This window comes from Bubalus bubalis, chromosome 11 (genome assembly GCF_019923935.1).
Source record: "Bubalus bubalis isolate 160015118507 breed Murrah chromosome 11, NDDB_SH_1, whole genome shotgun sequence".
NCBI classification, from domain to species: Eukaryota; Metazoa; Chordata; class Mammalia; order Artiodactyla; family Bovidae; genus Bubalus; species Bubalus bubalis.
In genome coordinates, this window is record NC_059167.1 from 69,169,434 (window position 1) to 69,182,665 (window position 13,232).

At 47.3% G+C, this 13,232-nt stretch overlaps 1 protein-coding gene across 8 annotated transcripts in view; it reads left to right on the forward strand.

The window, feature by feature from the left end:
* Positions 1–13,232, forward strand: part of RASGRP1 (RAS guanyl releasing protein 1) — a 216,770-nt gene that overhangs the window by 169,295 nt on the left and 34,243 nt on the right. For 7 of the 8 annotated variants that reach the window (XM_044925228.2, XM_044925230.2, XM_025295938.3 and 4 more), the window contains one exon: positions 10,681–10,786. The exons of the other annotated variant lie outside the window; for it this stretch is intronic. In XM_044925228.2, the coding sequence (XP_044781163.1) occupies positions 10,681–10,786 (106 nt within the window). The remainder of the gene's footprint in view (positions 1–10,680; positions 10,787–13,232) is intronic. 8 annotated transcript variants of the gene reach the window in all.

The following is a 13,232-nucleotide window of genomic DNA, read 5'->3' on the forward strand; positions in this document are numbered from 1 at the left end:
TCGAAGAAGAGCCATGCCCAGGGAGGACCGTCCCCGGGGCTGACTGGTTTGGCTGAGAGAGTGGAGAGTCTGTTGCAAGAGGAGGGAGAGGTGGGCCACATGGGGCTGTGAGCTCTCAGGGGACTGGGCATTTTCACCCATGCGACCACTGGCCACAGGCTCTCCAGGGTCTGGTCATCCTAGCCAGATGGTGCCCATGATAGCCCTCGTGTTGTCAGGACAAGCGGTGGGTTTAAGGGTTGGGGTCTCCAAGGAGATGTCTGTACTGTGGCTGCAGTGAGAAGGACGAGGCTGGGCTGCAGGCGCAGGGCTTCTCAGGGAGAAAAAGAGAAGTGGGTGTGAGTGAGAGGCTTATTTAGCTTTCGCAGTATACCCAGTCTTCACCCTGCTCACCTTCCAACAATCCCTCAAGGAGAGGCAGGTTCCAAGGATAGAGCCCTAGGCTGGGGGGCCAGAGGGCTGATCCTGTCTGCCTCCACTCACCAGCCCTGAGACCACGGCCAACACGTGATACCTGTGTCTTCATATTTAAAATCGTGTCCTTGGTGCCTCCTCCTCACAGAGTTGTACAGCTCACGTGCTCAGCAGAGGTGATTCTGTTTATTGAACATCAGTGCTGTGAAAACATAGCCTTGCTCTCAGGTGTTGCATTGAGGGAGAGTTCTCCAGCTTCTGGGGGTGTCAGGGGGAGCTGTGTGTGCATGTGTTGTGCATGTACGTGTGTTGTGCTTGTACACGGATGGGTATGTATATCCAGATGCTGCTGCTGCTGCTGCTGCTAAGTCGCTTCAGTCGTGTCCGACTCTGTGTGACCCCATAGACAGCAGCCCACAAGGCTCCCCCGTCCCTGGGATTCTCCAGGCAAGAACACTGGAGTGGGTTGCCATTTCCTTCTCCAATGCAGGAAAGTGAAAAGTGAAAGGGAAGTCGCTCAGTCGTGTCCAACTCCTAGTGACCCCATGGACTGCAGCCTACCAGGCTCCTCCGTCCATGGGATTTTCCAGGCAAGAGTACTGGAGTGGGGTGCCATCGCCATATCCAGATGCTAGGCAATTTGAACACACTCTCTACCTCCTGCTCCCCAACCCTGACCCAGCAGGACAGTGAATAAATCCAAAAACTCATGGGAAGCAAATACAGTCCCTTTCCTTTACAACGTGCCTCCAGGTCAGCCTGTCTGGGACAGTAGTTGAGAGAAGCCTGATTAGATGAAATCAAGGGTCAATGAGCCAGGTTTTCCTGTCCTCTGTATCCCTGGCTTTGACTGTCAGCAGCCCCACTGAGAAGACATGAGCCTGCCTGGCCCTTTCCCACTTGGGTGGGATGCTGCTTGAAGGCTTGTTGCAAAAGTGTGAAATTGCAGGTCATGGTTAAATGGAGGCCTTGTATTGTCCTACATCATGGTGTCCTCCAGCCAGTGCAAATAAGTAAAAAAGCTACTTGTAACCAAGGTCTTCAGAGCTGCTGGACAGTGTATTGAGCCAAGGAATAGAAAATATTCCAACTAGACCTAGATTTTCTGTCATGTGGTCAGGGTACTCACCCTGGGTCTGGGTATGATGTACCACGTTACCCCAGAGGGACCCAGAACAAGGCATGGGCAGCTGGGCACTTTCCTTGTCCCAAATTCCCACTCTACATTAAAATGCTCATCCTTGGGTGAGAGCTGTAAGCACTCCCAAGAAGTCACTGTTACAACGAAGACATCTAAAAGGGTGCTCCCGTATGTCTTCCTCTCCTCCCAGGGCCTGCAATGATAGGGATTAGCTGGTCAGTTACACCAGGCAAGCCTAGAGGGCACGAGATCAGGATTGAGGGGGACAGTGAATTTGGGAGCACTGGGAACGAGATACCCAGGTCCGTGGGTGTGAGTGGCAGCCATGGCATCTAGGAGCAGCCGCACCCAGCCTGAGAGCCAACTGCCAGCATCTCCTCCCAGCTCCCCACCCTGACTGCACACTGGTGGCTTGGAATTGGCCATAGTGGGAGCGTTAGCACCACAGAAATCTGCAAACACTGCAAATCAGAGTCCCCCTCACCCTCCAAGGAGAGCTGCTGTTTAAACAGCGCATCCCCAGCAGCAGCCACGCTGGTTAGCACACCTGCCCTGTGAACTGAGACTCCGTTCTTAGCAAATCACTTACTTTCTCTCAATTGTAGTCTTCCCCCAAATCTGGAGGGGCTGAGGACCAGAAATAAACAAAGATGAAGGTGGTACTGATACGTGTCGTAAGCTGCTCAGGTAGTAGAAGCTCTGAGTTCAAAGCGTGTGCGTGACACCACGTTCTTCACGTGCACTTCCTGCCCCAGCTGCAGCTGTAGGCTCTAAGACATCAATCCACCAAGCAAACCACACACCAGTAAACTTGTTTTTAGCTTGCCAGTTTCTCTACACTCTCCAGGCAGGATTTGATGAGTATAACAGTCTTGCTGTCAAGTAGGGTTCATTTCTTTGGAACATTTATCACCTTGTAGTCCATTCAGAACTCTGGGTGTGCCTGGCAGGTTCTATGTGGAGCAGCCTCTTCTGTTTCCAGACTTTCTGATCTGCATTAGCAGAAGCAGTCCTGCTCTAGCTCTAGATCCAACCCTGCCCCCCAGCTTTCTGATACAACTTTCCCATTACCATCTTCTGGCCTCTGGTTTCAGCACACCTGGTGTTGGCTTCCCTGGTAGCTCAGCTGGTAAAGAATCCACCTGCAATGCGGGAGACCTGGGTTTGATCCCTGGGTTGGGAAGATCCCCTGGAGGTGGGCATGGAAGCCCACTCCAATATTCTTGCCTGAAGAATCTCCATGGACAGAGAAGACTGGCGGGATATAGTCCATGGGGTCACAAAGGGTCAGATATGACTGAGCGACTAAGCCCAGCACCCCACCCCCACCCAGTGTTGACAGCTTTCTTACCCTCAGGATACCAATTTCTGACTTAATGCCTTTGAAAGTGAACGTCACTCAGTCGTGTCTGACTCTTTGCGACCCCTTGAACTGTAGCCTGCCAAGTTCCTCAGTTGATGAAATTCTCCAGGCCAGAATACTGGAATGGGTAGCCATTCCCTTCTCCAGGGGAATCTTCCCAACCCAGGGATGAAACCCAGGTCTCCTGCATTGCAGGCAGATTCTTACCAACTGAGCCACCAGGGAAGCCCAAGAATATTGGAGTGGGTAGCCTATCCCTTCTCCATGGGATCTTCTCCACCCAGGAATCGAACCAGGGTTTCCTGCATTGCAGGCAGATTTTTTACCAACTGAGCTACCAAATCCTTTCATACTCAAGAGATTTCCATGGTAACCAAAACACAGGGCAAGAAGAGACTCTGATCTGGAGTTTCTGTGGTGTGGAAATGTTCTATGTCCATCTTGCAATGAGTCATTCCCACCTCACCCCCCAGATAAGCCTTCACGTAAGGAAAGTCGCCCCCACCCCTCGTCAGCAAGAAGTGGGGACTAGAATGCAGCCCTTTGCAGGTTTTTTGTTCTCACAGGAGTCTCATCACCAGGGAGAAGATAGTCACCCTGGGAGGCAAACAGCTTATTTAAGATTAAACCACAGAAAGGAAGAATGGCGTCTGCAGGCCAACCGAGAGGCAGAGGGCTGGACCAGATGGCCTCTTGAAACTTTGGGTCACCTCACTTCAGATATCAAGAGATGCTTCCCGAGTCACCACGACTGGATAGGGTTTCTTCTTCCCCAGAACTTTATCACCATTCAGCATGGTCTCCACGGGTTGCACCTTTAGCATTGACCGCCTGAGATGATGTTCAAGTATCTTGAGTGTGTGTCTTATCCCCGCACTAGATTGTGGGCTCCTCGGGGACAAGGGTTTTCTTGTAGCTCTTCATACCTCCTTTGGTACCTAGGACTGTACCTTGCACTGAGTCAATTAATGATAAAATGTTTTTAATTGAAATAGAGCAAAAAGTTGCTCTGTAGAGTAGTTAGAGAGTCGTGTCCTGTTATTGGAAGGGTACAGGCAGGGCCTGTTACCTGTGATGCCTTTAGGGGAGGGGGTCGTGCATCAGTTAGAAGGTTGAGGGGGAAGGTAGCTAAAGTCATTTCCACCCTGAGATGCTTTGATCCCATGAAGCGTGGCTGCTGCCAGCACTGAATCGAAGGATGGAAACCCCGTTGCTGGCTCACAGAGAGATGACTCTCTAGAAGCCACATGGTTTTCCTGCTTGTTCTGTGGAGCAGATGGACCACAGGTCGGGTGGGTCTTCGACTAGTAGCACACACTGCTCCTCAGGTCGCGTGATGGAGTACGTAAGGTTGACATTTTATGTCCCACTGAGGTTTTAACCTTTTAAAGCAGGCTTCCACTGAAGTAGAAGAAGAAGCAGATGGTAATGAGAAAATATGCACATTTTATTATGCATTGCACATTTCACTTATTAGAATTTTTAGATTGACACCCTGTGTTTTTCAAAAGCCTAAAGCTGCAAACAAAATTAAATTATTCGCTGAAATATTTAAATCAGCTTACAGAAGTTATACCAAACTATCAAAATAAAATCCAGAAGACTGGAAGGTGATCCCCTGGATCACCCACTTTTAGATCTACCTTTCAGAGGGAGGCTCTTCCCCTCAAGAAGGAAGAAGCGCTGCTCTCTGAGATGAGGGCAGGAGACGAGTGCCTCCTTGATGCAGTCATACAGATGCTGAAGGTCGCATCAGGGAGAGGCAGTGGTGGGAACGAGGGCAAATGCACACACCAGGACGTTCTCCTGTGGAAAAGGGGACACCGAGGAGTGGGGTGTGGACTGAGATGCCAAGATGCACCTTCCCTCCTCTGTCTCTGCCTCCCTTTGCTGGGTGAGTCACTCCCTCCCAGCCTTATCATTTGCCAGCCGCCCTCCCCCAGAACATGTGAGGATTAACATGCCCAAAGTGTGGAGGGCGGGGGCATCACAGAACCCTGGGGAAGAGGGGAGTGCAAGGTAAGTGGAGAATGACTATGGCTGTGAGTCTTAGGCACGGCACCCTTCTTATTTTAAAGGCAACTTGAATGATCAGAATCCATCCACCAAGGCATATAGGAGAGTTTTTCAGAAATCGTCAGATGCAAAAAGCTGTCCTTTCAAATGTGCATTAATTGGTTCCAATCCAATATGCCAGTGGCATCTGTTAGTCTTGTAGCCCTCAGGACTGGAAGAGATCATAAAGTTTATCTACTTTAGCCATTTCCCCTTTTTCATACTTGAATTCCCTCTTCTGACAAATGGCTATGCAGTGTCATGGAGAGCTGGGGATCTGGAATCAAACCAACCAGCAGCCAGATCCTAGCTCCTCCACCCGTTGTCTCTTTACCCAGACAGAACAAAGGAACTCATCTCTCTGTGTGTTGATTTTCTCAGCTATAAATTATAAGCAGGACCGACACCATTAGAAGTGTTGTGTGAATTAGAAGTAAAATTGTTAAAGTACTTAGCAGAGTCTCCGGTATTGAGTAGGACTTCAGGGCTCAGACAGTAAAGTATCTGCCTGTAATGCAGGAGACCCAGGATCGATCTCTGGGTCAGGAAGATCCCCTGGAGAAGGAAATAGCAACTCATTCTGGTATTCTTGCCTGGAGAATTCCATGAACAGAGAAGCCTGGCAGGCTACAGTGCATACAGTCCATGGTGTCGCAAAGAGCTGGACACAAGTGAGTGACTAACACTTTTACTTTCATTTCAGTAAATAGCAGCTGCTAAGCCAGATACAATGATGTGGTTGAATGTCCTGGCCCGCCTCTTCTTGAACACGTCTGTGATGGGAATGGCTCTGCTGTTGGACGGGCTTCAGGATTAGGACTGTTTGTACCGTGTGTTGTGCCCAGGTCTCTTTCCTGTCATTTTTCTCTATTCGTCCTCTCTGGTTCCACGGTTTGTGGCCCTACAGAAGAAGTCTAAACCTCCATCTACACATAGCATTACAAACATTTGAAGATAATTTTAATATCGCTCCTGAGTCTTCTCCATAATAAGCCTATCTGGGTCCCTGAATCTTTCTATGTGTGACTTGGTTTTGATCTCACTCAGGACACGTCTAAGCCCCTTTCCCTAATACGTGAGAGTCCTTGGAAAGATGCTTGGCAACCACAAAGAACAGTTGAGAGAACCGGTTTTAGGTTCTGTCCATACTGAGTGCGTCTGCGATTGTGTCCGTGGCTCCTGTGAACATTCTGATGCACGCCCTACAAATACATTTCAGATGCTCCCGCTTGGTGCCGTGACGTGTGGGGATGGGAACACCCCTGCTTCTGTGAGGAGAGGTGCATTGTGACAGCTCTGTTGTCAGATGCCGAACTGAAAACTTGCATCCCATAATTGTGGCAGAGTGGATTGTTGTCCCCTCCTCCAGTTTTTTGCCTTCTCCACATCAGTGATCTTTTCCACCTGATGAGGTTCCTGCCCTTTGCCTTGAGGTTCAGCAGTGACTTTCTTTGACCAAAAGAATAAAGGGGGAGTGATAGCATGCCCGTTCCAAGGCTAGGGTAAGAGGCCTTGGGCAGTCCAGGTCCCCTACAGCGCCCTGCCAGCCCCGTGAAACACGCCGTGGCTAGCCCGCTGGTCCAGGGAAGCCGGGGGCATGTAGGAGAGGAGCCCCAGCGAAGCCCAGCCAATATCAGCCAGCCCCTAGCCAGCTTATAGACGCTTGAGAAAATAAAAGATCACTGTTTTCAAGCACTGAATTTTGGGATGTTTTGTTTTACAGAATTTTTGTGGCAGGAGATATATATTACAGAAATTATGTGGGCCAGAAAACAGAGTTAGCCGTACTAACCCTCTCTCACCAGAGGGTAAGTTTAGAACAAGTAATGAAAGATTTACAAAACTGTAACAGGCTAGATTAAATACTTCTTAAAAATGATTTATCAAATTATAACTTTGTTAATTGTAACTTCATAAGTTGTGGCCAAGAAGAAAGTAAGTGTGTATATTATATATCATTGGGGATTCCCAGGTGGCTCAGTGGTAAAGAATTCTGCCTGCTGAGCAGGAGAAGCGGGTTAGATCTCTGGGTTTGGTGTATTCCCTGGAGAAGGAAATGGCAACCCACTCCAGTATTCTTGCCTGGGAAATCCCATGGACAGAGGAGCCTGGCAGCAGACTACAGTCCTTTGGTTTGCAAAAGAGTTGAACACAACTTAGCAACTGAATAACAACAACAATTAAATATTAATGAAATAGCTAATGAAAAAAGCAAACACAATATCGAAAGAAACATGAAAAGTTAAGGGGTCTCCTATTTGGTATGCTGCTTCTGCTGCTAAGTCACTTCAGTCGTGTTCGACTCTGTGCAACCCCATAGACAGAAGCCCACCAGATTCCCCCGTCCCTGGGATTTTCCAGGCAAGAACACTGGAGTGGGTTGCCATTTCCTTCTCCAATGCATGAAAGTGAAAAGTGAAAGGGAAGTCGCTCAGTCGTGTCCGACTCTTAGCGATCCCATGGACTGCAGCCTACCAGGCTCCTCCGTCCATGGGATTTTCCAGGCAAGAGTACTGGAGTGGGATGCCATTGCCTTCTCCGCCTATTTGGTATAGTTCACTCATTTACCCTGTAAATGTTTAATGAGTAACTGCATGTATCAGCACTGTTCTGGACCCTAGAGATATGGTTGTGAAAAAAACAGACAAGGTCAGATCTCACGAAGCTTATATTCTAGTGGAGACTCAGAAAATGAAAATTAAACACATACAAAAGATAACTTCAGATCATTGGTAAGTGCTATGAAGAAACTCGGGCAGGATCATGGCTACAGAGGTAGTTTAAGGATCACCATTCTGAGGATGTGACATTGAAACTGAGACATAAATGATGTGAATGGTCCAAGGGAAGAAAGGCCACATTCAAGGAAAGAACACATGCAAAGTAGGAATAAGCTTGGACCGTTTGAGGTATAGACAGGAGTACGGAGAAGAGTAATATGGTATGAAATGAAATGGAAGACTAAAAGGAACCAGAATGGGGAGAGCTCTGGGCTGCAGTTGGGAGTCAGTGCTTTATTGCAAGGGTAATGGCCTCCACTGAAGCATATTAAGTACATGACCTGATTTGTGGGTTTTAGGAGCTCACTCCTGGCTGCTTCGTGGAAAACAGATGGTGGGTAGGTGGATAAGAGTGAAAACAGGGAGGTCAAGTAGGTCTCTATGGTGATGATTACAACTAGAATGTTGGCAAGGATGGGGGAGCATGGAGAGGTTTGAGATCTATTTTGAAAGTAGAATCAAGGCTCACTAATGGATTGGATATGAGGGAAAATGAGAAATAAAGGGTGACCCCTAGGTTTTCTGTTTGGGTAAGTGAAAGGATGGTTGTGGTGCCATTTCTTGAGATGAGGAAGAATGGAAGAGAAGTGAACTGGGGAAGGGAGAAGTCAAGAATTTTGCTTGGATGAGTTAAGTCTGAAATTAGACATCTATATGGATTCACCAAGTAAGGCTGAAGATGTCTGTTGGGCAGTCACAAGCATATCAGTGGTATTTTATCCCAAAGGACTATAGATGAATTTCCCTGCCTAGAAGAAATAAACTAATTTTTTTAATTTAAAACTTAAGTTTTAACTTTTAAAAATTGTTAGAAAAGAAAAAGAAGTGGGAGGACTAAGCCACAGCATGGTGACATTTAAGAGCTCAGCAAAGGAATAGGAGACAGAACAAGAGCCACAGAGAGAAGCTGAGAGAGTGTGATGCTGAGGAAGCCAAGAGGAGAAAGTGTTCCAGGAAGGAGGACAGAGTTGTCAGCTTGGGTTGGGTTGGATTGAATGCAACTTGAGTCATAAAGTAAGATGAGGACAGAGGAATGAACTCTTGGATCTAGCAATATGGACCTGATCAGTGACCCTGAAAATAAAAGATTTAGTGAGATAATGGAAGTAGAAGTCAAAAATGGAATGGTTGAAAGGGGATGGGAGATGAGAAATAGATGACAGTGAAGTTTTACTGAAAGGGGGAGCAAAATTGAGAGATGGCTAGAGAGGACAAGGGTTTCAGGTTTTGCTTTATTTCATTTTGTTTTAAATAGGAGGTTCTGGTGCATATTTAAATGCCAATGGAGGTAAGCCAGGAGAGAGAAAAGTTGATATTGGAGGAGAGAAAGTGGACAAAGATGGTGTCACTGTCCTTAAGAAAAAGATCCTCAGAGCTCAGTGGAGGCATTGGCTTCTGAAGTGCTTTCCATGGTAACCGAGGAAGGCAAGAAGTAAGAGTAACAGAATTCAGGTGAACTGGTGCATTTGGTGAGGGGAAGGGGAGTGATCTCGTCAGGGTTCCTTACATTTTCGAAAGTAGTTAATGAACTATGCAGTCATTGTAGTCAATGAACTATGACTTTAGATCATTATTTGAGGATGAGCCAGGACTTCTGAATTCTGAGCCCAGATGGACTGTGTCCTTCATTTACAATTTGGTACACTTAGAAAGAATGAAAGTGTCAACCCCTTTTGTATAATGTGCTTTAAAGAGCAAAAAATGATTTAAAAAAATTCATGTATATTCTTTAATTTGATATTTTCCACTGAATCATTAAAGTTCCCAAGAGCGAACAGAATTCACATGGTTTAAGTGAAGACACTTGAATGAAGGGCCACTACTTACAAAGAGTGGAGTTGAGATACTGTACCCAGATACCCAGAGACTGTCAACATCCTTAGAACTAAAGTCAAGGGAGAATAATAGTTTTAGATCCCAGTGAGAGCTGGAGCCCTGAAAGAGGGGCCAAACAGTATAATCATTTATCAAAGAGACCTGTAGCAGCTGTCAGGAAAGTGGTACCAAAGCAGAGAGGGAAGGAGAAAAATATCCTGACTTCCCTCTCCTCCCATCTCTTGCTGATGCTTCCCAATGGCTGAACCCAACTATAAATTAACTGGCAAGGGAACCTGGTGATGCAATCCATGGTGAAGGACAGAGAATAGATGTCTGTGAACAACCAGCCCCTAACACTTCCTGCCACAAGTGTTAAAGATTTTGAAAACCACTCTAGGAGGAATCTTTATACCCAGTGCCAGTGTATGGAAAAAATCTTGTTATCTGGTACCAGTGGGATTTGGAAACCCAATTAAGAAGCTAACCATGCTCTTTGATACAAATCATCATAGGTACTTGTAAACCCATAATCTCCCAAAGTCACATTTGCCCATGGTCTTCCTCCTTTATGCCCATCCAGAGATGCACTGCCCGTGAAACTAGGGAGACTTGCATTTTAGGTCCCCTCACTGGCATGAGCCCTTCCAAGATCATGGACCAGCCCTAGAAATGTATTCATATGCTCATATGTTTTTGTGCAGCTTACAAAAGCAAGGTATTTTAACTGTGATCTATTAAGACTGTAACTCGTTTCACTGGGATCCCTCCCCCCACCATATGCCCTTTGGGAGCCACAAAACCTGGATCTGCTTCTGCTTTCAGCAGACTCATGAGTACCTATGCAAATGGTACCACTTCCCCACGATTCTACCACCTTCTGGTGGGGTGATTAATGAGCATCAAAACAGGCATTTGGGGAAGGGGAGTATGCAGCAGGAGGATAAGAAAAGCCAAGAAGGGAGGAATGTGCAGTGCCGAAGGCCACGGAGGAGGCGCTGCAGAGCCTGCACTCTGGTCTCCCCCACGAGTGATGGGAGTTGGCAGGTGTCCCGTCAGGTAACTAATTCCTCCCTGGGGCCTTGCTCAGATGCTGCTCTTTGTGTTTTCAGATGCAGACGGAAACCTGTGTCGAAGTAACCAACTGTTGCAAGTCATGCTGACCATGCACCGAATTCTCATTTCCTCTGCTGAACTGCTCCAAAAAGTTATCACTCTATATCCTTTAGCCCAGTGCCTGGCGGCAATCCGCAAATAGGATTGATTCAAATGTGAAATGTGAATGATGCTTTCATTTTGGTTGGTTTGGCATAACCCTGAGTGGTTAATGGGTTCATGCGTTCTTTCAGGGAATGGCATGCGTGTCTGGAGATATGTGTTGTGTGTGTATATGTGTCTTCTGTTGGAAAAGGCAGTGTTATTGATGCTGATTTTTCTGGGGAGAGGTCAAAGAGATTAACATGCAGACACGGTCTTTTTCGTTCGCTCTTGCTAGTGAAAAATACTTTTCCTGAAGATTAATCAAAATTCATATTCATCGCATGCAAATTGACAAGGGTGCTGCATTCTGGCTTTCCTGTCTAATTCTTCAACCTTCCCAGGTTTTGAAGAGAGCTTCCTGACCCCAGGGTAGCTGGTGCCTTTGTGCTTTAGACTGAGGCTCTGGCTGTGCCAAGCAAACCCTGCTGGATTCTGACCTTCTTTGGGCTGTAAATTGAGTGGGGTGGGGAAAATGACTGCTTTCTCTGTCTTTCTGATGCCTGATGACACCGTGGGCTGTAGGTGAGGTGAGACTGTTTAGCACCTTGAAGCCCAGGTCCTGGGCACTGAGTCATGCTATAGAGCTCTTCTAATCCTTTAGCACTCTCCCCAGCCCTCCCTTTTCATCTCATGGCACTCAGCAAAAGCATAAAAGCCATCAGGACTGAATCTATTCCCTAAGCCCGCTTATAAACCTCTCAGAGAAGGTGTTTTCAGTGGCATTTCAGTGGCCTTCGAAGGCATCCATATAATGAGAGGTTACAGGTAATAGATGGATGTCTAATCTACAGAGCATTCTAAAACCATACTAGAACTCCATGTACCAGCACTTCTCAATAGTGTCAGTAATTAAATACTCAAAGAAAAAACTGTTCTCCAAGGACTAATTTGTGGCCCCCTCTGTGGACCCAGAGTCCTCCTCCCTGCTATTCTCGCTTCCACTTTTGCAGAATCTTTCTCTATAGTTTATCTTCCCTCTTTCCTGTCCTTTTAAACCCTGCATCTTCAGTGGCACCTGCCCCTCAGTCTAAAACTCATTCACGTCTCCCTAACCTAAAAATAAACTCTCAACCCTGCCTCCCCTTCATTCCACTGTTAGGGTCAGAAATGTGATGCACAAACTTCTTAAAATAGTCCACGCTCACTATCTCCCATCTCTCAACTCCCACTTACTCCTTCACCCGACTGTGGCCTCCACCCCTGTACTCAGACTTTCCTCTGATGTCACCAGTGACCTCCTGGTTGTCAAGCCCAGTAGCTTATTTTCCATCCTTGTTTATAGCGACCTCCCTGTAGAGACATTGTTGACAGCACCCCACATCTCCAAACTCCTTCCAGGGCTCTGGACTGCACCTTCCTGGGTCTCCCTTCTCCTGGGACACCCACCTCCAGCTCTCCATCCAGCCTTTTCTTTGAGAACCTCTTCAAAATGAGACAACATTCTGGTTTTCTTCTCTCTATACTTTCCCTGGGTGATTTATCACCAGGATTTCCACCACCATTCCTCTGATGACCTTCAAGTCCAAATTTCTCTAACTCAAACCATTTTTTAAAAAAATGTTGGGACTGCTTTGTCCTATAGACACTTCAGTCTTAATATACTCAAAACTTAACTCACCACCTCCACTACTACTACCCCGTTAGTTCTGCTTTGACACCTGGATTTTCATTTTCAATTTCAGTCCATGGTGCCGTTGCCCCTCTGATGTCCTGAAGCAGCACCATCAAAGCCCTCACAATCCTGTCTGCCTTTCACCTCCCACGGAGCCAGTCACCCAATCCCAGGGTTCCTGCTTCAGAAATGACTCTTAGCTCTTTTCTCCTCTCCATTCCCCTGCCTCCGCCTTCCTTTGGGCCCCAGAGTCTCTCTCCTCGGCCTCTGTCCCATGCGGGGCCGCTCATCTGCACAGCCACCTCCTCCTCTATCATCCAGCCCTGCAGTTACTTTCCTAGGAAGCAAATGAGATCTTGCTTCAGAGCCTCTGCAGATAGAGGGGGATGGTAGACCCTCAGCCTACCCAGTGTGCCCTGCCTGCTCCGTCCTCTGCTCTCTCAGAAACCCTCTCTCTTCCATGCCAAACTTCTCAATACACCAGACTTGAGTGGGTCCTTTTTATTGTTCGTTATGAAAGCTTGGATCATTTCCTGTTGTTTCCTGTTTTTCCACGGTTGAGAGAGAAAAATTTAACAACATGCTTTGAATAGTTTGGATGCCTGTAAGGTACAGTCGGAACTGTCCTGGTACTTTCTTGCCACAGCACTGCCTGTGAAGATGTGGCGCCTGAAGCTTCCAGCGAACAATGACAGTTGCCCCCGCAGACGCCTGAGCCTCAGTCCTGGCCTGCACGTGCTGCTGCTTGCTTCCTCTCCTCAAGGGAGAAGCGGTGCCTGCCTCGCTCAGGTG